This window comes from Tyto alba, unplaced genomic scaffold (genome assembly GCF_018691265.1).
Source record: "Tyto alba isolate M040663 unplaced genomic scaffold, T.alba_DEE_v4.0 Super-Scaffold_1, whole genome shotgun sequence".
NCBI lineage: Eukaryota > Metazoa > Chordata > Aves > Strigiformes > Tytonidae > Tyto > Tyto alba.
This window is the reverse complement of record NW_024881261.1, coordinates 23553473-23578945: the sequence shown is the minus strand read 5'-3', so window position 1 is coordinate 23578945 and position 25473 is coordinate 23553473. Positions and strand designations below refer to the sequence as shown.

The 25473-nt window shown below is 38.9% G+C and overlaps 1 protein-coding gene across 8 annotated transcripts in view; it reads left to right on the top strand.

Annotated features, from left to right (window-relative positions):
- Positions 1–966: 966 nt before the first annotated feature.
- Positions 967–25473, top strand: part of PPP3CB (protein phosphatase 3 catalytic subunit beta) — a 52089-nt gene continuing 27582 nt past the window's right edge. For 4 of the 8 annotated variants that reach the window (XM_032982143.2, XM_032982141.2, XM_032982142.2 and 1 more), the window contains exons 1-5: positions 970–1479; positions 15456–15657; positions 17807–17931; positions 21136–21247; positions 22114–22259. In XM_032982143.2, coding sequence (XP_032838034.2) covers positions 15567–15657; positions 17807–17931; positions 21136–21247; positions 22114–22259 — 474 coding nt within the window. In that variant the 5' untranslated portion in view covers positions 970–1479; positions 15456–15566. Of the gene's footprint in view, positions 1480–15455; positions 15658–17806; positions 17932–21135; positions 21248–22113; positions 22260–25473 lie in introns of all 8 variants that reach the window. The other 4 variants (XR_006166516.1, XM_042803403.1, XM_032982139.2 and 1 more) reach the window with 2 other exon arrangements.

The following is a 25473-nucleotide window of genomic DNA, read 5'->3' as shown; positions in this document are numbered from 1 at the left end:
GGTACAACAGGATACACTAAAAGGGAGGAGAGGGATGAAATTAACAGCCTGGTACAGATGAGCGCAGGAACTACTTAGCTTTTTTCATTAGCAAAATTAATTTAATAGGGAGTAGTCATCAGGGATGACCAGATTACCTCAGATTTAGTACAGCTGTACCACTGTTTATGCCAAGGCCAAACCCAATCTTATGCCCCGCCTCTGGTTGGACTCATTGCTCTACACAAAATTTGCACGGTTTGTATATAGTGGAAGGGCTGTGGCCTGCTGCATTTGCAAAGATCAGGCCAGCGGTGCAGTGCGGGTACCTCCCCGTGCAGCTCTGAGGGGTGTCAGGGACTGGGACAGGGCAGCCCATGCTGCAGCACGCAGAGCCCTCAATGCTCCTGGCTGCCTCCATCGTCCATGGTTGTGCAGCTCTCCGGGTGAGCAGAGAAGTTTGGCCGAACTATCTGGTGCTGGGAGCTTCCAGTAAGCCAGGCCAGGGTACGCCCTTGAGGGGAACTTGATCCTCCTCCTCCTCTTCCATCTCTTGTGTTAGGCTGGCCCTGCACCGAAGGCCTCAACGCAGAGGTGAGGCGGTGCCGCCTCGTCCCCGGGTGGTGGAGGCGGGAGGCGCCCCGGGGAGAGCATGGACGCGGCCCCTCCCTCCGCGGGGGTGCCCCGGGGAGCTCCCTTCAGCCCGGGCGCCCAGGGCGGCCGCTCCGCCGCCCTCAGCCGTTGCCGCCTGACAAAATGGCTCCCCCCGCCGCGCTGCCCCCGGCGGGGCCCGGCCCTGCCGCGGCCGGAGGAGCGGAGGGGGCGGCCCCGCGGGAGCTCTCCATGGTGGCCGCCGGCCCTCGCCCGTTGAGGGGCCGCCGGGGGACGGGCCGGGCCGCCCGCCGCGCCGCCTCCCTTCCCCCTCCCGGTGCCGGCCTGCCGCCCGCCCGTCCCGGGGGCGGGGAGACGCGCCGCGGCGGGGGCGCTCCCGGCTCCTCGCTCGCCTGGCCCGGGGCGGGGGGCGGGAGAGACCGGAGGCGCCGGGCCGCAGCCTCCGCCCCTCCCCGCGCCCCGCGGCAGAGGCGCCGCCCCGGGGAGAGCGGAGTTTCGCCACGCTCCCTAACGGCCGCGCTGGCGGCGCGGCGGAGCCAGGAGTTTCGCCACGCTCCCGTAGTCCCCTCGTGGGGTGGCGGCGCGGTGCATGCCGGGCCCGAGGCGGACTGTCCCTTCGCTGCGCGAGGAGCTGGGAGCCGCGCCTGCCGCCATGTTCCGCTGGGCCGCCGCCGCCCGGGGCCTCTAGCCGCCCCCGCCCCGCCGCGCCGCCGGCCGCCGCGCCCCGCTCCCCGCCAGCTCGCCGGCGGAGGAGGCGGACGAAGGCGTCGCCGCGCCCAGCAGCCGCCGCCGCCGCCGGAGCCCGGCAGCGCCCAGCGATGTCCGCCAAGGAGGGGAGCAAGGTGCTGCTGCTGCCGCCCCACGCTACCAGCGAGCGCGCCGTCAAGGGTGAGCGGCCCCCCTGACCCGCGGCCTGGCGCCGCCCGGGCCCGGGCCCGGCGAACATGGCTGCCCGGCGCAGCGGGGGAGGCGGGGAGGCGGCGGCCGCGACCCCCGGCGGGGCGGAGGCCGCCTGAGTGTCCGTGGGCGGCGGCCCGCCCGCGCGTGGGGAGAGGTGCCATCGCGTGTGCGTGTACCCGCCGTGCGGGCGCCGGGCTCCTGCCGGGCTGCCCACAGGTGGGGGCGGGAGCGGCGTGGCCGCGGGAGGGCTGCCCGGCTCCGCGCGGAGGCGTGGGGCGCTCGCCCGGGCGTGGAAATTACGCGCGGTCGGCGCGGTTTGCAGGCGGGGAGGCCGGGCCGGGCGCGGGAGCTGCCCGTGGGGCTGGGGGGAAGCAGCGGCCGTGGCGCGGGCGGAGCGGCAGGAGCGGGCGTGCGCTCCCCTGGCCGGCGGCCGCCGGCTTCCCCGCTCGGGCTCCGGCCCCTCCACGCCTCGTTCTTTGCGGGGGTTTTCCTCTGCGCAGAGGAGATCCTTGGCGATTGCAGGAGTTGACAGCGGCGAGGGAGTGGGAGGGTGCTGCCGCCCTTTCTTTTGGCTGTTGGTCTCAGGTTTCCGGTTCGGATGGAATAGAATTCACCTTGATCTATTTCTTCGTGGCCTTTCTTGGTAGCAGTCTCCTGGGATGGGTTTAGAAGACTAACGTTAGACTTCTCAGAAGAACAAGTAAAACATTTCAAAGGAGATACACCTGTGTAAAACTAAAATGGGTCTAGCAGTCAAAATGCTGTGAAATATTAAGATCCCTGCTTTGGAGCACATCACGAGTGTCATTTTAGTATTTGGGGAGAGAAGAATCCTTTGCAACTAAAGTATCTTAAAATATATTCATTAGATCTGAGTTGTCAGTTAAGAGAATAGCATAGGTAACATTTGGAAGAATTTTTTAGTTTTTGAGTAAACTGAGTAATTTGCTCCAATTACAGATCATTTTATTTTGATTTCAAAGGTTTTGATGTTTAACTGTTTGATAGTGGCAGCGTCGACATCTGTGATAGCAGACCTGGGCTATTGGAATTTGTGGTTATACACAAAGCAGTCTGCTTTTAAGATTGGCATTCCTGGGAACACAGCATCTGACTGAGTTCAAAGGGGTGGAGATCTGTTCGTTTAACTTCTTACATAACAGGGGGTCTTGAGAAATTAAAAGGATGTCTTTGTCTTCAGCAGATCTTAATTAAAGCCTTGGAATCCCATAGTATGTTTTGGAAATAGGCATGTTTTCCAGTAAGCTGGAAAGCTTTGCTCATAGTAAGTTGTTAGTCATTTCGGATTGCTTAAACTGTTGATTTGTTTGAACAAATTGCAAGACCAAAAGTAGAAAATGTTAAAGCTAATCTACTGGAAACTTGTACTCGTTAGTGCTACTTTAATGTATAGTGTTTAGACTTGCTGAATATTTGTACCTTTACCGCAATTTGTCCTAATAAATTAAGTTCTTCAAACAATGCAAGAGAACTAATAGTAAGTGATTAGATACTTAAGAGCATGCTGGAAAGCCTGCTGATTTCCAATCACTTAATAATTCAGCTTGTTAAACGTGACCTATGCATCTGGTTGTTTAAAATCATAGTTAAGACTTGCTTCATTCTAACACGATTACAGCCTGGGGTTACGGTATTTCTTTGAATCTGGGTGTGTAGGATCCAGAACTATTGTAACAGTAGTCAGGTTCTGATAGCTTCATCTGACACAATTACAACCAGTTAAATGTTCATATAGCAGCATTTTTATATTCTTTCTGTTGACTTGTCCTGTCCATACCTATCATGCTGAATCACTGTCTTCTGGAGAAAGCCTGGACAGCTGTGCCAAGCTGCCTCTGTTCTTGATATGAAGGACAGGGTGGTTGGTTCCCCCCTCCCCCATTAGGTGCAGTACAGTTGGAAATATTTTTTTTAGACAGCAACCCCAGAGGTGCAAGATTGCAGGTTATGTGAGTGTTAGGTGGGAGTATCTATGCAACATAAATACGTTTGTTGAAACCATGTTAAAATGTGACAAGTATGTCACATCCCTGTTCTCAAACAGATGTGTTGCCTCTCACATACCAAGAAATGTTCACCATACTCTTGCCTATTGTACCATGAATAGATTACAGATAATGGTGATGCTCTCTTAAGGTGGGCTCTTGGCTTTTGTCAACACAACACTGCATACCAGGGGACCCAGAAGTGTTCGGTTTTTATACTGGAAATGTGTGGACCAGATGTGCTGGTTGAAACTGTTAAGACAACATTTCAAGTGGTTGCATAATGTTTTATACCTTTAACTTCTGTAATGCTTATGAATCATTATAGAAATCGCCTGTTTTTTTCATGAGTATCCATTTATTTATTGATAGGTATTAGTGAATTAATTTACTGGAATAAGGTTTGGGGCTTCTTTTTAAGGCAATAATTTTTCGTATTTATTTTGTTGAGTGTGATCCACTGTGGAGGAAAACAAAAGTGTAAAAGTGTTCTGAAAATAATACTTTTTTTTGTGTGCCATCTCTGTTCCCAAGAAAAAACATCCTTGGGACACCCTGGCTTTTTGTCTCTCCTTGCTGAGACATTTCATTTATAATGTCTCAGGTCCTTCAGAACAGCCACAGAGAAAAATGTAATGGTATTAACTGGTATATCTGTGTATTAGTCCATATTTCAGCTTTCATGCTTTCCATATACTAGGCCTTTCTGGGAGGAAATGTGAATTCAGGACTTAGTGCTTGCTGGTATTTGCATTGTTTTATCTCTTGCTTTTATTTTAGCATTATTTTCTTCCTCTGTATTACTGCAAGAGGGGAAAAAATATCAGAAACCATTACATTTCAGAGGCCATGAGAAATGAAATCCTTTACTACTAATAATATATGTTGACGGAAATGGGCAAGAGATGCTGACCCAAGAAAAAATGGTTAAACTATTCTATCATCAGTAACTAATAAGGTAGGATAATAATTAGGATGTGTCCCCTTTATAATTTGACCTGTATATTTAACAATTAGTGGGAAGTGCATATATCTAGAAAAATATCTGAAAGGTTATCAGGTGTAATGTTCATATTAGACATATATATAATAAACTTAATAATGGCTTTAAAAATGCAGTCTGTACAGTCTAGCCGCGTTGGTCTGGCATACGTTCCCAAGTGTGAATTGTATCATCAGAGATCATTGGTTGCTTTTAAAGTGTATAAAAAGCTCAATTTTTCTCTTTTCATGGCTTAGTTAAATTGTCTAAGTAATTTGTACTTACAGAGTTTCCTATAAATTAATGGTTAGCTATGGAACTGGAATCTTTAAAGTCAGTTTTTGGCATTTGGTTCCCAAAAGGTGTCTTGTGACGGGGCTTTTGTTACTGTTTTTTTTTTTTTTTTTTTTAATAGAGATGAGAAAATGTACCTGTTGTCTTGCTTCACTGTTTTCTAAGGCACCTTCATCTTTGAAGAATAACACTCTGTGTTTTACTGTCTCGTAGAAGATAGCATTTTCCTCTATTACGTTCTGTCAAAATCACAGGGGGAACTTACTGATAGGGAGGAAGAAGTGCTTGTAAACTCAGCTTGGTAGAGTGGTCTTGGGCATGGCAGGGATGATGAGCCTTTGGCTTTCCTTTGAGGGCAAGGCACCAGGGCTTCTCTGACCCACTTGTGTGTAGCTACACCCTGGAGCTGTACTTGGAAGTACTCTATATCCTCCCCAGCATTGTGCTTGCCCACTACAAGTGTTACAAGGTTTTGGGAATCAATCCACAGGACATTGTCGTGCTGAGCTAATGGATACTTTTTGCTGAATTTGGAGATGATGTCTGTCCCTCTGGAAATGGAAGGCTTCATTATTCCTTTGTTTTGGATAAAAGTCATGATACAGTCTGGCAGTCATTTTGGATATTAAATGGTACCTCACTGAAACAACTCTTCAGAGAATCCCAGAGAGAAGTAACTCATAGCCTTGATCAGGGTCCTAATTTAAGATAGTAATAGCTACTTTATAACAACGATGTCCATGTAGGAGAAAAATAAATCATTGCAGTATTTGACTTGAAAATTCAGAGTCTAGTAAAAAAAAAACCCAACAACAGACAGGTAAAAGGATAAATACTTCCAGGCAGCATGAAGGCTGTTTTAAAATTTTACTAAGGCACTTGAAATACTTTCATGATGCTGGTCAGAAATTATTCTAAAATAATCCAGAAAAGCAAGAGAGTAAAGAGAGTATTAAAAGGTCATACTTTAAAAAAAAAAAAAAAAAAAAAAAAAAGTAAAAATCACAGTTTTGTTTTGGGTGAGACAATGGAATGAAACTGAATTCTGACAAGTTAGTGTTTGACTGGCCTTTTTTTTTTTAAAAAAATATGTTTTTTTGAGAAGATGGTTGGAGTGAATGAATCTTAAAATAACAACAACAAAACCCTGAAAAACACACCCAAAAATGGAAGCCTGCCTTAATTTCAGTAGGGCCAATTGACAGTTAAGGCTTGGGAAGGTAAGGCCAGTGCAGAAAAATCTGGCAACTACTTACATATGTGTTTATTGCGTAAGAAGCTAAGGACTCTTTCACACATGAATCAATTCTTATTGCTGAATGGGACCAAAGAATTGTCTCATTGAAATGTAAGTGGTTTCAGAACATATCAGCAAAATGAATGTTCAAAAAAATATCCGAGGACCAGAAGATATTTGTCTAATGGCCCTAAAGGAATTCTTTGGGGTTTTTGGGTGCAAAATTGCAGATTTTGCAGATCCTCAGCCTGCGGCATAACTCATCTTCTGAGTCTGAGAAATGGAGCACAGAAGCATTTTTTAAAAAAACTCTGTATTGAACTGGGGATCTGTAGATCAGTAAATTTCATTTAAGCAGACTCATAGGACTTTAAAGATTGGACTAACTGTGTCCCTGGGGAAATACGGTATTAAAGAGGAGTTGGTACAGTTTTCATAAAAGGAAATCAAGAGAAATCATTAGAATATTTTGGAGGAGCCAGTGAGCTGGTTGATCCAGGGAAAACTATTCATCAGGTTCCTTTATTGGAGCTTTTAAAGTAAGCAAAAGAGGAAGTAGCCTCTTGTGAATAAAAACTAGTTAGGAAAGAAAGGATGTTAATAGGTAATAAACTTCCATGGTTGAGGGAGGTTAACATCTGTCATCTGTGCTCTTTAAATGTATTGATAAGTTATTTAGAAAACAGGGTGAATGGCGAGTAACAACACTTACTCAGGATAGTACACTTCCTGAGATGTTTCAGAAAGCTCTTGTTAGACTGAATACTTGGGCAAAGAAGTTGCAGGAGACGCTGTTCTGATAAAGGCAGAGTAGACTCTACAAGGGAAAAAGTAATTCTTTCTTAAACCTAGAGGGCAGTGAACTCAGGAAAGAAACAGTAGGGTCTGTATAGATAATATTCTGAAAATGTTATTGCAGTGGCAGTCAAACAGGCCAATAGAATTTTAGGGATTATTAGAAGGTCGGTTTAGAAAAAAGAGAATGCACCATCATGCCATTATATGCGTCTTGTGTTACATGTGCATCTTGAACATCAGCATGTAATTTTGGTCCCCCTTCCTGATTTTCTTCTTTATCTAAAGATATGTTCAGAGGCACAGGGTGGCTTTCATTCAAGGTGGAGCAACAGAGATGAGAAATCTGTGACTTGGAAAAGGAGTGGCTGAGTAGGGATAGAGCTAGATACTGCTTACATCGTGAATGGTATTTAAGGGAAAAGTTGAACAGGAAACAACTGTCATTCTTGTCTCCCTCTGAAAAGGAGAAATGCAGTACTAAACAACTTTTTCCAGAAATTAATATGGGGGAAAGGCGAAATGCTTTTTCATATAGTGTGTAATTAAAATTGGAATTCATAGCAATACGTTGCAGTGGAGGCAGAAACTATAAAAGCATTTATTCAGGATCTGGACAAAACAGTGAAAAATAGTTCTATCAGTGATCATAAGCATGATGGTCTGGATGAAACTCTAGAGGAAATCTTTAAACCACCGTCTTTGGAAAGTAGAGGGTATGGGAGGGAAAGACCTATGAATCTGTCATTGCCAGAAGCACATTTAAGCACTCAGTAATCTTTTGGCATAATGCACTATGGTAATTTTAATGGGAGGATCATCTTCCAATACTTTTCAAATAACTGTATTTTTTCTGAGAGAAGATTCCAAAAGCATCAACCAAGTTAATTGAAAAAATACACAAACAGTATAAAAGATTAATGTACCATGGCATACTAGGTGTATCAATAGTTTCATCTGAGATTTAAAATTCTATGAAACTTATCTTAGAATTATAGAATGATTTGAGTTGAAAAGGGCCTTAAAGATCATCTAGTTTCAACCCCTTTGCCATGGGCAGGGACACCTTCTACTAGACCAGGTTGCCCAAAGCCCCGTCCAACCTGGCCTTGAACCCTTCCAGGGAAGGAGCAGCCACAGCTTCTCTGGGCAACCTGTTCCAGTGCCTCACCACCTTCACAGTAAAGAATTTCTTCCTTATATCTAATCTAAATCTTGCATCTTTCAGTTAAAAACTGTTATCCCATGTTCTGTTGTTTTAAGACTGCAAGTATATGGTAAGTAAGGATAAAATAAATAGTGCCTGCAGTGCTTTTGTAGAGTTTCAAGGTTTACAGGGTCATTTTTCGTTGCTTCTAGAATGCTTGTTGATACAGCAGGCGACATGCATTCAAAGAAACTTGAGGAAAGGGATTGTTTTTATGGTGTCTAGGAAAAATACCATAATTCACAAGAAACTGACTTTGTTGAATCTGTGCTTTCTTATTTGGGATTAATAGGGTAAATCCTATCTTTTGACAACTATTGATTTTAGCTTTCTGATTCAAGTAGACCTTGTTGTGTGTTTGTGCTTAACTAATATTTTTAAGGTTGCTGGTCCATTGACCATCTGTGATCTCTTTCTGCTATTTCTTTTTAAATGAGCTCTGCAAAATGCAGAAGGATAATTGGATATAGTCTGTCCTCATAGCAGTCATGGGTGCTACATCTCTTTGTTCTGTGTAGATGTTGGCAGAGGGGTGAAAACTCCAGGGATAGACTGAAAGATGTACTAGGTGTTAGACTTTGTTATTCTTCTGAGTGACAATATGTAGACAGCAATGCATTTATAAAACCAAAAGCCCACAAAACCTGACCAAACAACAGAAAAAGCACAGATGGCTATGCTATTGTGGTAATAAACCTGATGACAAAATTAAGGATATTGGTCTATCTTTTCACAGAACACCATGGTTGTATTGATATACGGTGTCACTTAGTGGAGACAAACGTTATATATGGTTTCATGTATACGTACCATCAAAGTAGCAGATTCTTTACAAACATGATGTCTTTGTTTAGTAACCTTAGTAATGTGAGCTGAGATTTTATCTGTGAAATCAAAAACACTCTTAAAACAGAAAATGAAATCTGGGACGTTGAGCATGCTTTTACAGCCAAAGCTGAGTTCATGGAACATGTCATGGGCTCCTGCTTATAAAGGAAAAATGGCTAATTTTCTTTCACTGTTGGAGAAAAAGAATTATATAAGTTTCAAGGTCTTTAAGAGCAGACAGTACTTTGCTTGTGGAAGTACAATACCTTGTATGGTTGATCCCTGATACTTTGTCCTACCATTAGCCTAGAGGCTTTGATCTCATCTTGTTTCATGAGCCTGTTCCAGCAGGGTGTTTCTGATACAAGCCAGATTTTGCCAAGGTTATTAAAATGGGTATATATATCATAGTGCTTTAAATTTACAGTATCTACATGTAAGATTTTATTACCAGCTACTGTTGTACTTGGTTACTAGGCAATGTGAGGTCTGCTTTGGGTCTGGAAGTAGGATGTTTGTGTTAGTTGCCATATTGCACCTCTCAGCAGGGGTTATTATATTGGGTAAAGTTCCATGTTAATGTAGTTCTTCTACTTTTGAACTTCTTTACAGTGTACTGTGAATTTGTCCATTTAGATTGGTGCTAACTTTTGGATCTCTATAGCATGCTTTATTGTAAGGTATAAATACACCCAGAGATTTATAGAAAGTCAGCGTAGAACTATGTTTAGAGGTTTTGCTTTTCATATCTTTGTTTTTACTAGTACTGCAGTATAGAGGAAAGGTGATTGTTTTCCTCTTTGTAAATGCATATACAAATAGTAATAAAAGTCATCGAAACGTTTTTGTTAACAAATCCAAAAAGCTACTCACGTGTTTTGTTTTTTTTTTTTTTCCCAGCATTACTGTTTAAAATTTTGAATCAGTATAGTTAAAATTATATCATCCATATCTGTTTTAAAAGTGAAATTGATTAATTTTGACTAGTAAGCAATGACTTGTTTTGGAAGATCTTGTATGTTGTTGTAAATCATGATGTGTTACCTTTGTTACTAACATCTATACTTTTAGTAATAGGATATAGTCTGTTATTTTGTAGTGCAGTGTGTACTGCTTTAGAGATTAATCTCTAAATGCTTTTCTATTGCTTAGCTTTGCTGGGAATGGAAGAAGGGAATCCTTTAATGACCAACACCGTGTTATTTCCTTAGGGTAATTCCTCTTAATTACCATTCCGTTACAGTCCCAAGAGTGCAGGTTATGCACAAAGACTTTGAAACATGGATTATATTTCTGTCTTAGAACACGTCGTGCCGCAATTCTTCTTCCTTAGGCTATAACATTCTATTACTACTTCATCAAAGGTTTAATTAAACCCATTAGTTTGCAGAAATTGTCTACATGCTTCAAAAATTATCATGCTTAACCTATTAAAAGATGTTATTTGTAATATTTTTCAAAGCTGTGAGCTCTAAAATAGTGTTAAATATTGTTGAGACAAAAATTAAAGTATAAAGTGTAAAGAAACGGTTTTTATAGTAAGTGTTACTGTTTTATTCAGCTGGGTGATGCAGATAAAATCTTTAGCCATGTTTTATTCTGCCTTCTCTGAAGATTATTCTAAAAAAAAATCTTTCTTGAGCAATAAGAAAAGACATGTAGTGTGTGAAAATGGTTTTGTTAAACTCTGAGGAACTTGTTTTAAGACTTAATTTTTTCATGAGGCAAATATAACTTTACAGATGCTTAACTAATTCTAATACTAACTCTTGTGATTTTGGGCCATTATGGATAACCCCTGCACATACGTAGTTTTTAATTTGAATCTTCATAAGTACATTAATTAAAATAATTTGAGACAGTTCTTTCCACACATTGGACAGAAACATGTTTTTATTGCCTCCCAGAAAATGTAACTTGTGAGACAAATTCAAAGCTGTAGTTTGTTAAAATAGACAGAGTTAATTTTTGTGCAAATCCGATCTAAAACATGTTACATGGACATAAGAACTTCATTAAGAGAAGAACTGTGATAAGGAAGAGGTCAAAACCATTTTTCTGAATTCTGCAGCCATTGGTAGTCATAATAAGGAATGATTTGCACATAAGAGAATGAAGAACATCTGGTCACCTCAACAGACCATTCCCTACCACACCCTGCATCTACCCAAAATACCTCCAAAAAGAAAAAAGGGTTATCTTTCACTCAAGTAGATCATTATCTAGGAATAATACTAGAACTAGTGAAGCACAGTTTCTACAAAACTGTGTCTTGGAGGTGATCGACTTTGATTCTGTGAAGGTATGATCCCTCATGCTTTTGCAACAATTAAAGCAGGAGAAAGCTACTTTGTTAATTCTCTGGTCTCTCATAAAAGGGTGAGCTCAACTTTGCATTGATGAAGGCAGTTGTGGGCCCACAAATAATGTGTTTAAAAAAGTGAGGGAAGGAATGGCGTAAAACTGATTTATGTACACGTTAATATAAACTACCAAATAATGAAAAAATGTTAAGAGAATATGAACGTTGGAAAGTCAAGTTCAAAAAAACAGTGAATGCAAGAGTTGATGGTTGCCTGGTCATAATTAAGTACTTCTAAAAATGAGTTAAATTTATCTTGGTGGAACAATAGATTTCTCTTTCAGAGACAGATTTATGTTTTTAAACAATTGTTGTGCATGGAACAGAAGTGATTGTCTTTTGATTTCTTAAATGCGTTAAGTTTGTTAACATTTGGACTACATGGAATTTTAACACTTCCAAGTGAAACTTGAATCATTATCAGAGGAGACTGGAAACAAAAGCATGCAATTTCGTTTCTGTTGATAAAATACATCATGTCCAAAAATAAAATGCCAGATTTGTTCTACAATGTGTAATGTAAAGGCACATTTTTTGGCTTCTTCATACTTAGAAACTTTTATAAGAGGAAGAATAGACAATTATCCAGTTTATTTTCTAGTATAACTTATTTTCAGTGAATGTATGTATGTGGTTTATGCATCAGTTATTGTATTGATAGATTTTTATTATTGCATAAACCAGAAGGGTAGCAACATGTTGCTGTTAATCTAGAAGCCAATTTAAATGAAGTCAGTGAATGTTTTAGTATTTAAGCATTGACTTTTGGAATGTAAAGTTTAATTTTCTAGAGTAAGAAAGTAAAGTATAAATCATCTAAGTGTATTCATACTACCAGTTCTTATCTTTGAATACTGTGTTTCTCCAATTTTTCTTTTTAAGCATCATAGAATCACAGAATGCTTTTTGGGTTGGAAGGGACCTTAAGGATAATCTAGTTCCTACCCCCCTGCTATGGGCAGGGGCACCTTCTACTAGACTAGGTTGCCCAAAGCCCCGTCCAACCTGGCCTTGAACCCTTCCAGGGAAGGAGCAGCCACAGCTTCTCTGGGCAACCTGTTCCAGTGTCTCACCAACCTCACAATAAAGAATGTCTTTCTTATATCTCATCTAAAAATACGCCGTTCCAGTTTGAAACCATTACCCCTCATCATATCACTATGCTCCCTGATAAAGAGTCCCTCCCTATCTTTCCTGTAGGTCCCCTTTAAGTGCTGGAAGGCAGCTTTAAGGGGTCTCCCCAGAACCTTCTGTTCTCCAGGCTGAACAGTCCCAACTCTCTCAGCCTGTCCTCATAAGGGAGGTGCTCCAACCCCACCTTGATCATCTTCATATGCCTTTTCTGGACCTGCTCCAGCAGGTCCGTGTCCTTCTTATACTGGGGGTTCCAGAGCTGGACACAGTATTCCAGGTGGGGTCTTACGAGAGTAGAGGGGCAGAATCCCCTCGCTCGACCTGCTGGCCACACTTCTCTTGATGCAGCCCGGGATACGGTTGGCTTTCTGGTCTGTGAGCACACACTGCTGGCTCATAGTCAGCTTTCCATCCACCAATACCCCCAAGTCCTCCTCCGCAGGACTGCTCTCAATTGCTCATTGCCCAACCCGTATTTGTGCTTGGGATTGCCCTGACCCATGAGAAGGACCTTGCACTTGGCCTTGTTAAACTTCGTGAGGTTTGTACAGACCCATCTCTCAAGCCTGTTGACGTCCCTCTGGATGGCATCCCTCCCTTCTATCACATTGACTGCACCACACAGCTTGGTGTCGTCGGCAAACTTGCTGAGGGTGCACTCAATCCCACTGTCCATGTCGCCAACAAAGATGTTAAACAGCACTGGTCCCAATCCTGACCCCTGAGGAACGCCACTCATCACTGCTCTCCACTTGGATATTGAGCCATTAACTGCAACTCTTTGAGTGCAACCACCCAGCCAATTCCATACCCACCGAGTGGTCCATCCATCAAATCCACAAATCTCCAATTTAGAGACAAGGATGCTGTGGAGCACAGTGTCAGATGCTTTACACAAGTCCAGGTAGATGATGTCAGTTGCTCTTCCCTTATCCACCAGCGCTGTAACCCCGTTGTAGAAGGCCACCAGATTTGTCAGGCACAGTTTGGCCTTAGTGAAGCCATCTTGGCTGTCACCAATCACCTCCTTATTTTCTATGTGCCCTAGCATAGTTTCCCGGAGGATCCACTCCATGGTCTTGCTGGGCAGAGAGGTGAGACTGGTTGGCCTGTAGATCCCTGGGCCTTCCTTTTTTCCCTTTTTAAAAATGGGCGTTGTTTCCCCTTTTCCAGTCAGCAGGAACTTCGCAGGACTGCAATGACTCCTCAAATATGACAGATAGTGGCTTAGCCACTTTATCTGTCAGTTCCCTCAGGACCTGTATTGAAATAATATTTAAATAGATAGTAAATGGAGGTTTTGCTCTTTTCATCTTTTATTTCATTCTTTCAATAGTGGTATGCTTTTGGGGGTTTTTGGTATTTTTTTTCAGATTAGTTTTATTTCCTGTAATGCTGCAGGAGTGCAATGATACTCTGATGCACTGCTTAGTGGCAATTGATGGATCCTCTTCTCCCATATCTCACATCCCTATTTCATTTGTGCAGTAACTGAACTGCCATTGTTTTAATTCATGTAAGCTGCTGGCTGTCAAACATGTTATCTGGGCAGTTGCTCAGACTACCTCAGACCTCTCATCTGGTCCACTTCTCTGAGCTATGGATCGCATATGGCTGGTTTTGACCCTCAAGCTAGGATCCAAGGACTTCCAGTGCTTCCAGTAATTTTTATAAAGTTGTGTATAGTATATGGACAGCCTCTACTCTTAGTTTAGTCTTTTTAGAGACAGTACAACAGGAAAATAAGGACAACAAACTCAAAGAAGGAATTTCAACCTACAGTGGCAGTGTTGTAGGCTCCCAAAGTTACAGGTTTTTTTTCTGACAGTATGAACTTGTTCTGCTGCTTAGTCAGTGGTTTGACAAAACTTCAAACTGGCAGAGTCCATCCTGTTCCTTTGTGCCATTCAGGGCCCGAGAGTGTGCAAGTGCTGCTCTTCCTTCACCTTCTCCATAATGCTGTCATGGACCTCTGTTAGAGTCCTGCTTGGTTTTCCTGATTTTAGGCTGAAGAATCCTAGTTCTACTTAGTTACTCCTGCAGCAGAAATAATTCTGACTTTTTGATTTCCATTATTGTTCCTTGAATCCTTTTTAAATTATTCTTTCTCTTTTATAAGGTGGGCACACCAGAGTTGCATACTAGATTTATCAGTGCCATAATTGCATCTTCTTTTGTGTTCTATTTGCTAATAATTCTTAACATTCAGTTTTCTGGGTTTCTTTGACTTGTCAGCATCGAGTATTTTCCTAGAACTATAGGAAAGACCTTACTTCAGAATAGTAATAGTAATTTTATAATATGTGACTTTTATATGTAAAGTTAGGATTTCCTTCATTACTTTGCATTTATTAATATTTAGTGTGTCATATTTTTCTGAGTCACTCTAGTAGCATGGACAACTTCTGTAGCTCTTCATAGCCTGCCCTATTCTTCATTGTCTGGAATACTTACTGTCACCTGAAGACTGCATCACTCTATGAGTTACCTTCTTTTCAGTGTAATTTGTGAATTTATTAAATAGCACAGATTCTTGTGGGCCTGCTCCAGTGAGCTTCTTCCTTTCCAGGTACTGGTTATTACCTCCTTTAATTTATAGTCCTTTAAACAGTTTTCTATCCTTTTCTTGCTAGCTTTGGATTATTTTTGGTGTTTGGCTTGTTTTTATTTTTTTGGTTGTTTTTTGGGGGGTTTATAGGATTTTGGGGGTTTTTTAGGCTTTGATGATGGGCTTATTTTGAAATGCCTGTGGTTTTTAAATGGATCTCCTGCATCCCCAATACTTGTTGACTCCTTCAGAGAATGGCAGTATACTGAGGAGAGATGGTGTACCTTTGCAAAAGCAGTTTTGACTCTTCCCAATGTTATACGTATTATTGTGCCTTCTAGCTCTGTTTTATAGTTTCTACAAGCTTGCACATAATGGATGTTAATTTTTTAAAATACGTACACAGATAACACTGTTCCCTCCAGCTTTCAATGAGGTCATCAAGTTGATTGATTGATAGACAAATTTGCTACTTTGGATAGCAGCTCTTCCATGATAGATCCAGTCCTAGATGGAGTATATTTTAAAAATAGCATTGTTGTGACTACTGTTTCTTCTTTTTAAATGTTAGCTGTCCCTTTTCCACCAACGCATCGCTTGACGTCTGAAGAAGTGTTTGACACAGATGGAAGACCAAGGGTTGACATTTTGAAGAACCACTTGATAAAAGAAGGTCGAGTAGATGAAGACATTGCACTTAGAATCATCAATGAGGGTGCTGCAATATTACGGAGGGAAAAAAACTATGATAGAAGTTGAAGCTCCAATTACAGGTAATATTTCTAGATAATTTCATTAATAAATAAGTTTGAAAAAAGCCAGGTTTCTTTCAGTAGTTGAATTTGTCTTAAAAATTGCTAAAATAAAACTTCTCTATAGTCTTACTGAATTATCCCTCACAACTGCATTTGTCTAACAGTACTCAAATAGTCTGAAAAAATAGGCTGCACATTATTTTAAAAAATCAAGGCATTAAGCCTATTGGAAAAAAATAGTGTGATTGATATTAAAACGACAAAATAGAAAGTAGTTAAATGCACATGAATTATCGATTTCTAATTCTGCAATATTCTAAGTGGGAATAAAGACATCTACCTGAAATAGAAAAATTAACTCAGAATTATCACAAGATCTAAATATGTGAATAGAAGCTAATTGCTGTGGTTTTAAGCAAAGACTGTGAACTAGAATTCCGAGTGAAAAATACTTTATAGTTTCTCTGTAGGTGGGAATGACAATTGCATGTAAAACTACGTTTTTGTGAGAGTAGTAGTACTGGGAAGTGTTGAAAGATTGTTTTAACATCTTTAACGTGCTAGGACCAGATAGACTGGGATACAAAACTGACTTAGGGGTTTTTGGAGTATTTTCATGGTTTGACTAGTTCTATTTCTGTTTGACCTGTTGAAAGGTAGAATTGGTGTCCTTTATTACTTTTACTTATAAACAATCCAGACTCATAGAAAATAGTTTATGTTGCATATCTGTTATTTATGATGAAAGTAGATTTGATTTTTGTGTTCAAATCAGATTTTCTTTTATTTTAATGTGTTTTCTTCTAAATGGACCTATATAAAATTAGTGTCTGAAAAGCTTCTTTTAGGGCATCAGTTTGCTTTAATTTGTTAGTATCAGGTAAATGAAAACATTTAAACAGTACCTCATGATTGTTGACATTTTTAAAAAAAAGAGGTGATTGTAATGGTGGAAACCACTAAGTGACTGTCTGTACTCACAGTCTTTTGAAGCTCCAGATAAAGCTCAAAACTACAGTGTTGTCCGTATGTTTAGAATTTTTGTATTTCTGTTCATTCAGGTAGTTGCCCAGAGCTACTGTTGTATTGGCAGATGAAAAAGAAGGAAAGTTCTAGCAATGTTTGAGTAGAAGTCTTAAGAAAAGCAACATAAAAGAGGACACTTTATATTTAGTCTAATGTTTTGTAGGTCACGATGACAAATGATCTGCTTCAAGGGACTAACAACCTTTTAAGTCTGGTGTGCCATGTCCAATATTTCTTTTCAAAACCAGAACAACTTTTTTTCCCCAAAAAATTTACTGATAAACTCTGAGAAATCGGAAGATGCTATTTGTCAGTTGATCAGTGACATTTTGCATCAACAGAAGGCATAGTCTCTCAAATTCGTGTTAATTGTTATCAGCCATACCTCATGCAGAAGCAAGAAGGCAGCTCCTGACTTCCATGGAGCTGGGAACTCCTGTGGGAATGAGGAATTAGGACCAGTTGTCTCTTCCATTTTTAAATTTATTTTTTTTAAATTGTGAGATGACCTGACTTTACTGTACGCTCTTCAAAGTCTCCCCATCTGCTATCTTTGGCACTTGCCTTAGGTTGCTGACCACTGGTCTTGTCCTGTCTCATATTCTAAAAACACAAGAAAAATCCACTGTTGAAATAGTGAACATGGTTATTTGAAGGAGAAAAGTAACTGAGCAAAGAGAAGATATGATGATATTAAAAGGTACGTTAGTCTGACTCAGAAACAAAAGCATATTCCGTGCTTTTTTCAATCCCACATGGACACAGCAAATTGTTGCAAAGCAGCAGGCATTTTCAAATATGCATACCAGGGAGAATTTGCAAAGATACCGAAGGGGTTGGGCAGGACAGTAAATAGCTGCTGACAACTTTCAGGACCTCAGTGCTCAGTGCATTAATTGTGTTTGAAAAATATTCCACAATCTGCTAGACTCAAATAGGGACATCAGTCTCATCACATGTAGTGAGGACAGCATCATAATGAAAAGCAGAGGGGGAAGCTTCAAAAATTTCTGTTATTCCTGCTCTATACCTGCCTTTCCTCTTAATTAGAAGTACTTTGTGGCTGTTTACTGAACTATAACTTGGTAACTTTTCTGTTAGATTTTTTTTTAATTAATTTGAACAAAATTTTTGCTTGCAGTGTGTGGTGATATTCATGGCCAGTTCTTTGATCTAATGAAGCTGTTTGAAGTGGGAGGATCACCTGCTAACACAAGATACCTCTTCCTCGGTGACTATGTAGACAGAGGTTATTTTAGTATAGAGGTAACTGAATATATTAATCTGTTTTGTCCTAAATTTTTCAATAAGCACACTTTCACAGAGGTTTTCAGATGAAATTTTAGGTCTGCTTTAACATGTGAATGTGTTCTTCCTTGCTGTGCTTTCTCCTATGACAAAGGCCTGTTTACAGGAGGATATTGACCAGCCATTTGGACTGTCCTGTTGAAATCACGAGTCTTCATAACATTTTCTTCCTCTTTCTTTAGTTAGTTTTTTAAAAGGTGAATTATATAGCATTATTATACATAATTCTGCTTTTCTGGTAATATGCAGTAAGGTGTGTTTATGGAGAACAGGTGAGTCATGACTTCAGGGTATTTTAATTTATTGTAGCTGTTTATCTGTATAAAGTAGATTAATTTTACTTATGTAATCAAATGTTTTTTAATAATAATCAATATTTTTCTTTACTAAAATTCTGAGGGCGATTACAGATATTCCCTAAGGATGACCTGTGTTTCTGCCATTAATTTTTCAGGTATTTTGAATTCAAATAATTTTTTTTATTTTCAGCATGTTTATTAAGTATGATACATTCCAGAGATACTCACTTATTCATATCAGTTAGTTTCAGAGTTAAAATTTTTAAGGTAACCGTTCTTCCGGAGCCAGCTTGGGAGGTGCCTTAGCTTGGGATCTCTTCATAGATATGACATCTAATAGAGTAGCATAGCATTTGAAATAGTATTTTGTAAGTCATGGTGTATGATACTTCACTTGTATATTAAAATGGTGCTGTTCTAATAACACGTGTGGGTATATACTGTGAAGGGCATGCACAATGCCTTTGGGGTTGCTAGGGATGGTAGACAAACAGGAGATGCAGCAAGAGTGATTGCCTCAGCCATTTATAAGGAAAAATTTCAACAGGCATTCCCTGGTCATTAATTTGATCTTCTTGGCCTGTTCTTGATGATTACAAGTAATGTAATTTTCCTTGAAAAAGATATTTACACAGCACCACTGTATGTCACTATACGAAAGCATGGTATGAATTAAAGGTTTTTAACCATTACACTTAAAAAGCCCTTTCTAAACAATGGATGTTCTTGAATATATTAATAAGAACAGGCCAAATTTTTTTCCTCATAAGACTTTAATTTTTAATATGATATTTAGCATGCTAAATATACTTGCAGAATATGTAAAGATATGCTAAATATACTCTTGAAAACCACTCCAAGGTTCTTGGAAGGCTTGTCTTTCTTCATTGAGATAATCTGCTCTCTTCTACTCTTGAGTGGCTGTTGGAACATCAGTGAAGTACATGGCAGATTATCTGAATGAAGTTGAATTGCTTCAGGTGCATGAAGGTGGAGCTATGCTTTGTGGTCCTCTTGAGAAAGAAAAAAGTAGTACATGAAAATCAGTCATTTGTTCTCTAATTTAACCTTAAAAAAAATTTCCTACCTACATTTTTGCCTTAATTAAAATTTAGGAAGTTTAAGTTGACCTTCAGAAGTTTTCATATATGGTTACTTTAAAATCTTTCTTAGTGATTGGAAATGCAATATACTTTTGGTAAAATATTTGACTTTTCCCAGAAAAGTGAAGGTGAAATTTTCTAAAAATGTACAAATAGTGAAATTTGATTTTTCACTACTAAATTCTGAATTGGTCTGTCCTGAAACATCTTTAATTGCATTGATATTTAAGTAGTAATGTGTTTCCAGTTAAAAAATACCACCACTTCTAATAGGAGAGATAATTACATACTACTGTGATTGTACAGAACAAACTGCCAGGATCAAGATGGAGTCCTTCACATAAGTCTGTGCAAATTCTTTTCTGTACTGGAAGTAACGGGACATAGAGAACTCTGACATTAGCCTGTCTGTATTTGATAATAAAAAATAAATATGCCAGTAGAGGAAAGGTGGAAAAAAAAATTCTTTTTGTTCTTAATAGGTAACATTTTTCATGCTTAAGAACATGTAAATCTTTGCAACTTAATTAAATGTAGTATCTATTCACTGAAAGAAAGGCACTATTTTGATGCTTTTCTATTAAATGTTTTCAAGGTTGCCAGCTTTTATAATTTTTTTTGTGCAAACTGACTTAACTAAAACATTTCACAATTGTAGAATTTGCCAAATTAATTCATGTATTCATTTGATGATAAGCGGTTGTTTTGTAAGAAACTGATTATGCTTTCTGCAATTTTAAAGCGTCTGGGAACTTTGCAATATATCAGGATATTTTAGAGTTATAGAAGCTTTGGAAAGCAAGTGGTATCATTAGAAAAATTACTGTTTTGCATATTTTGCCTAAGAAGATAAGAAAAATTCAGTGATTAGTTTAGCTAAACTTCTCAATAGAAGTCTTTGATGTATTTCTCCATGTTTGCTGTCTTTTTTCAAGTGTTCTTTTCTTTTCTTTCTTCCTTCATGTACTTACTATTCTATGCAAAATAGCTGATGAATGATAGCTTTAGGGCACTTGTACTGATCAAGAACAATAATAACAACTTCCAGGTGACTTCAGTGTAGTCCAGAACTTCTGGAGTTTTGAGATTTCTGTGCTCAGATAAAAATACAAGAATCAGATCTGAAATTTAAGAAATATATTTTGTGCATTCAAGACTGCTGGGTGGTAACAGACTCTAAACTGAAAAAATTGTGCATGTTCTGTAGCTCTGTTCTCAACTCTGCTGCTGATGTTGCAGTAATAATGATATATGGAAACTTATAATTCTTTGAATATGCTGCTTGAACACTGAATAAACAACCAGCTTTCCCCAGGTCTCCAAATGATATAGTTGACTTTACTGTCAATAGTTTCATGGTTTTTTTTTTTCTTCAGTCTCTATTAATAAATGTCTGCTTTCCTTCTTATGCTGATGCTTAGAATCATATTATAAAATCAGATTTTTGGCACAAACACATACATTATTTGTCTAGATGAATGTGTTCTGCAGTATAGTTTTGCTGAGTGCAATTTCTTATTCAGTGTCCAGTAAATGTGAGTATTTTTTCAGTATTCTGTGCAGCTGTTCTTAAGTAATAAGCAATTTGTATAACTCATGTCCAGAACTGCACTCAGGGAAGTAGTGCTGCATTTTAAAATGGCACATTCAGCTGTACTTGCTTTTGAAGCTGTTAACATTCTTACTCAATGTTTCTTGTAATAATTTTTAAAGTTCTTATAAATCAGTGTATTTTACTGGATGTCTTTGTTTTTCAACAGTGTGTGCTGTACTTATGGGTCCTGAAAATTCTCTACCCGAGCACATTATTTCTTTTGAGAGGTAACCACGAATGCAGACACCTAACAGAGTATTTTACCTTTAAACAAGAATGTAAGTACTGTCTAATAATGTAAAATTAGCTTACTCCCAACTTGCTGATCTATAGTCTGTCATTCTGCGTGAGAGATGTTTATCTGTTAGTTTAATTAAGGTCTTACAAACATTTGGAGACCCCTTTGACTTCTGTAGAATTGCTTGCAGTTAAGTGCAGTATTGGAGTGCAAGTTAATGTAGAAGACTGCTGTCTATAAAGATACATTATGGAGTAAATTTAGATGTATCAGTCCTGGAGAGAGGAATGTTATTTTGCTGTCTTGACTGTAATTGGGAGTGCAAAGTAATTTACTCAACAGCATTGTGAAGCTATCAAGAAAACTCTACTGCCAAGTAATTTTTCCATTTGGGGAATTGATTTCAACCATACTAGTAAGATAACTCATTTGGTGATGTAAGCTGCTTCTCCATTTGGAGGCTTGTGTAAGTATTGATCTAGTAATAAATGGATCATTTGCCCTGGTAAAACCTTCTTTGATGTAGGTAAAAGTGATGTAGCCTATAAGCAATTCTTAGCTTTTCACTGCAAATGAGAAATCACAAACTTCTCAGTAGCATTTTACAGTGAAGTATGCTATATAATTGTGTAACACAAAATAATTCTGTGATAAAAAAAAGTTTCTCCAAACTTGAGATAACAGAAGAAGAAATGAAAGAAGTTTATAGTTCTTGAAGAGAGTATGTCTTAGAAATGTGTTTGCCGTTGTGGTGTTTGGAAATGCTCATTTAATCTCAACAGTAGTAATTTCTTTGGGGTTTTTTTAAGCAGTGACTTTGAGATTTGCTCTTATCATTATGACCCACTAGATTGCGTCTTCCATCTAATACGGATTTCTTAACATTTTATATTCTCTTTCCTGCAGGTAAAATAAAGTATTCGGAAAGAGTCTATGATGCTTGTATGGAAGCTTTTGATTGTCTCCCTCTCGCTGCTCTCCTAAATCAACAGTTTCTTTGTGTTCATGGTGGACTTTCACCAGAAATTAATACACTAGATGACATTAGGAGAGTGAGTATTTTGTGTATTTGAAAATAAGTGGAAATACAGATATTTATACGATGCCATACAAAGTCATATTTGTGAAATTGTTGGTATATGGTTTTCCATTCTTGTCTCTTGGAAGTGTAAATCAGGAACTGAAATGGCTAAGCAGTATCATAATTAAAAACTCTTGGATTATCTAGTGCATTTTCCATTAGTAGATTTTATGGGGACAGCTGGGACTGTTACAGAACACACACAAAAAACACCTGTAAAAACTCCATGTAGTTTCCTGAGACAGGTGGTACGTGTAAAGAGCTTCATATCCAGTCGAAATAATGCTTTGCATTTCTTTGTAGATAATAGCTAGTGTTCTCATGGCTTTCAGGACAAAACTCATAGAAGTTAATTGTAGTCTTAAAATTGTTTGGTATATGGAATGTCATATTTCAGTTATTCTTATATTTCTTTGAAAGCTTTTTTTTTTTACTCTCGATCATGTGCATTTTGGTTTTGAAAGAGTATGAAATTGCAGTATTTAATAGAAATTCAGATTGCTATTTAAAATGGCAAATGTGGTAGGCATTTGAGTAACAGCTGTGAAGTGCTTCTCACTGTGGTAAATGTGCTGAATATATGGGTAAGAAGAATGAAAAGAAGCTTTTAAAATTATACAATGGAAACACTAAATAGTGGTGTGCAACTTAAAGGGAAGAAAATTGTGATGATATGAGATGTCTGTTTTTAATAACTTGGTTTCAACTTGCACAGACTTGCTGATGTCAGGTGAAGATTGTATCACATGGGAATTTTCGAACTCAGTTGCTTTCCTTTTTTGCATACTGCTTTTTGACTTATTTTAGTTAACTTAGCTGACATCTTGACTGCTGTGTTTGGAAATCAAAACTATTCCTGTTATGATTAGTAACAAATGAAGTGTAGTTGATTTCAGCTAAAATATAAATAGGTGGTTCTAAGAAAGCTTTGGGACTATAGGTGAGGATGGAAGAAAAATGTTGTTTATCCACATGTGGAAGAAGGTACGTGGGGGTCTATTTCAGAAAGGAACTAAATATTAGGAAAAAGAAGTATGTTCCAAATTTGGTTTTAAAGTATATAAATACTGATGGCCCATTTTGTCTTTTATCTTCATTTATTGTATTTCTCATTTTCTTACCATTTTCTCCTTTACTTGTGCTCCATTTTTCTTTGTTGCCTCTCCCTCTCATCAGATTTATGGGCTGCTGTGCAGTTGATTCTCATTTCTGAGTTCACCAGATTTTTTTTTGTACTGACCAGACCATTTCAGAGGCTGGAATGTCAGCTTATTTCAATTACAGATATTACGCTGCCAAGCAGAATGATGTGAGAGGAGAAGAAAATGGTAGAAACAGAGAGGAAGCGTATTTACAAGTTCAGTGGTAGAAGTGGGAAAATGTACTGAGTCACATTGTGTTTTCAGAGAAAATACTAATGTGTACAGAAATCTGTATGTTTTGTACAGAGAAAGAAGTAAGAAAGCAAAGCAAGTAAATGGTGCCATTCTGACAAGGCCTTAACACTTCTCACATTACAGATGAAAAGAAACATGGTCAAAGATTTTTGAAAAGTAGTGTAAAGGAAACACTTTGGAAAGCCACTGTCATAATAGGATTGTGATTTCATGTTTCATTTAGTCTCATTCTTGCAGCTAATCAGATTTCAAAGTGTCAAGTAAATTTAATTAAAAGGTGATTCTGTCATCTTGGCCTGTACTTTCATATGTGCTTCTATAATGCTTAAGGCTATATTAGGATGAAATACAAGCTTGTATGTTTACATATATATATATATGAAAATCTGCACCATATATGGCTTCTGATGAAGATCACATTTATAAATGTAAGGCAGTGTTATTAGAACTGTTCTTAGGGCCTTTTTTGTTTTTTAAAGATTTAGCTACTAACTTTGAAAATGTTCTATTCATGGGTTGGCAGCAGCTTCAATAGCTGCATTAGAGTTTGGCATGCACTGTTACTGTAAATGTATTTAAATTAAATGGGTGATGTGAAATGCTCTTTTTATATCTAGGACAGTATCGTATACTTGTGGTACCAGTGTGGTGTGTGAAATGACTTCTGTAAACAGATGAGACAATTGTGTAGTGTTAAAAGCCTTCTGGTTTATTAGCAGAAGTTCTTACAAAGGAGAGGTCTTCTCTGCGAACATGTGTAGGCATATCATCTGGCACAAGAAGGGAAACCACAGCTCTGTAAACACTAGGAGTCACCTAAGACAAAAAGAAAAATTCTGGGCAGATGCAAATTCTTCTGGATTAAGTTTCTTGTCAGTATTATTGACATTCAGGAAGGTCATTAAACTACACAAATAATTATTTTTGCTGGTATTAACTTATTTTCAGTAGAGGACAGCTATCGTAGTAGCTATGACAGTAAAGCCTGACCAGAAAGACTGATGCAAGTGCTTCTTATTTCAGGAAAAAATGGAAGTTTGTGAAACTTGCAGTAATCTGATTTTTATTCTGTGAGCTTCATTTACACAAATGTTCTGATTGTATTGGTAAAGAGTGCCTGTTTCAGACACATATTCATGAACTTAGAGATGCAGTTTAGTTGATTACATTTACACTGCTGAAACAAAATTCTAGGAATTGTGATTTTAAGCCTAGTGATTTATAGGGAGGGAAGTGTCCAGATAAGATTATAGGGACTCATAATCTAAAGAAGAGAGCCAGAGAATTTTCTTCCTCATTTACAGCAGATGATCATTCTTTTTTTCAGTTCTTGGTGATACTAAGGCTTAATCAACAAAGTGCCTTGAAATATATGGGGGCTACTGGGACTCTGTCTTTATAATACCTTGCTTCCTTTCTATGATCTGCTGAAATTTCCTTTAGTAATATATGACTGCCACTCTTCACTGGCCTTCACATTGTTTTTAGGGCTTTACTATGTGATAGTTCTTAGGAAAATTAGGACAGATTAATTAAAACTGGTGTCTGTATCTTCAAGTATATGAAACTTCTGTGAAGGTCTTTTGCATCAAAAGTAAAACAGTTTTAATTTGCTGTCCCTTAATCTACCTCCAAGGTTTTGCTACTCCCGAATTTGAACATCCATGTGGAGGTATGATGCACTTCAGTTTAGTAGCCCTCACTGCATAATGCCTATAAATTAATTTATATTTAAATATATTGTAGTATGTACTAAAAAAATATAATAGCTATTTCTGTTTTAACAGC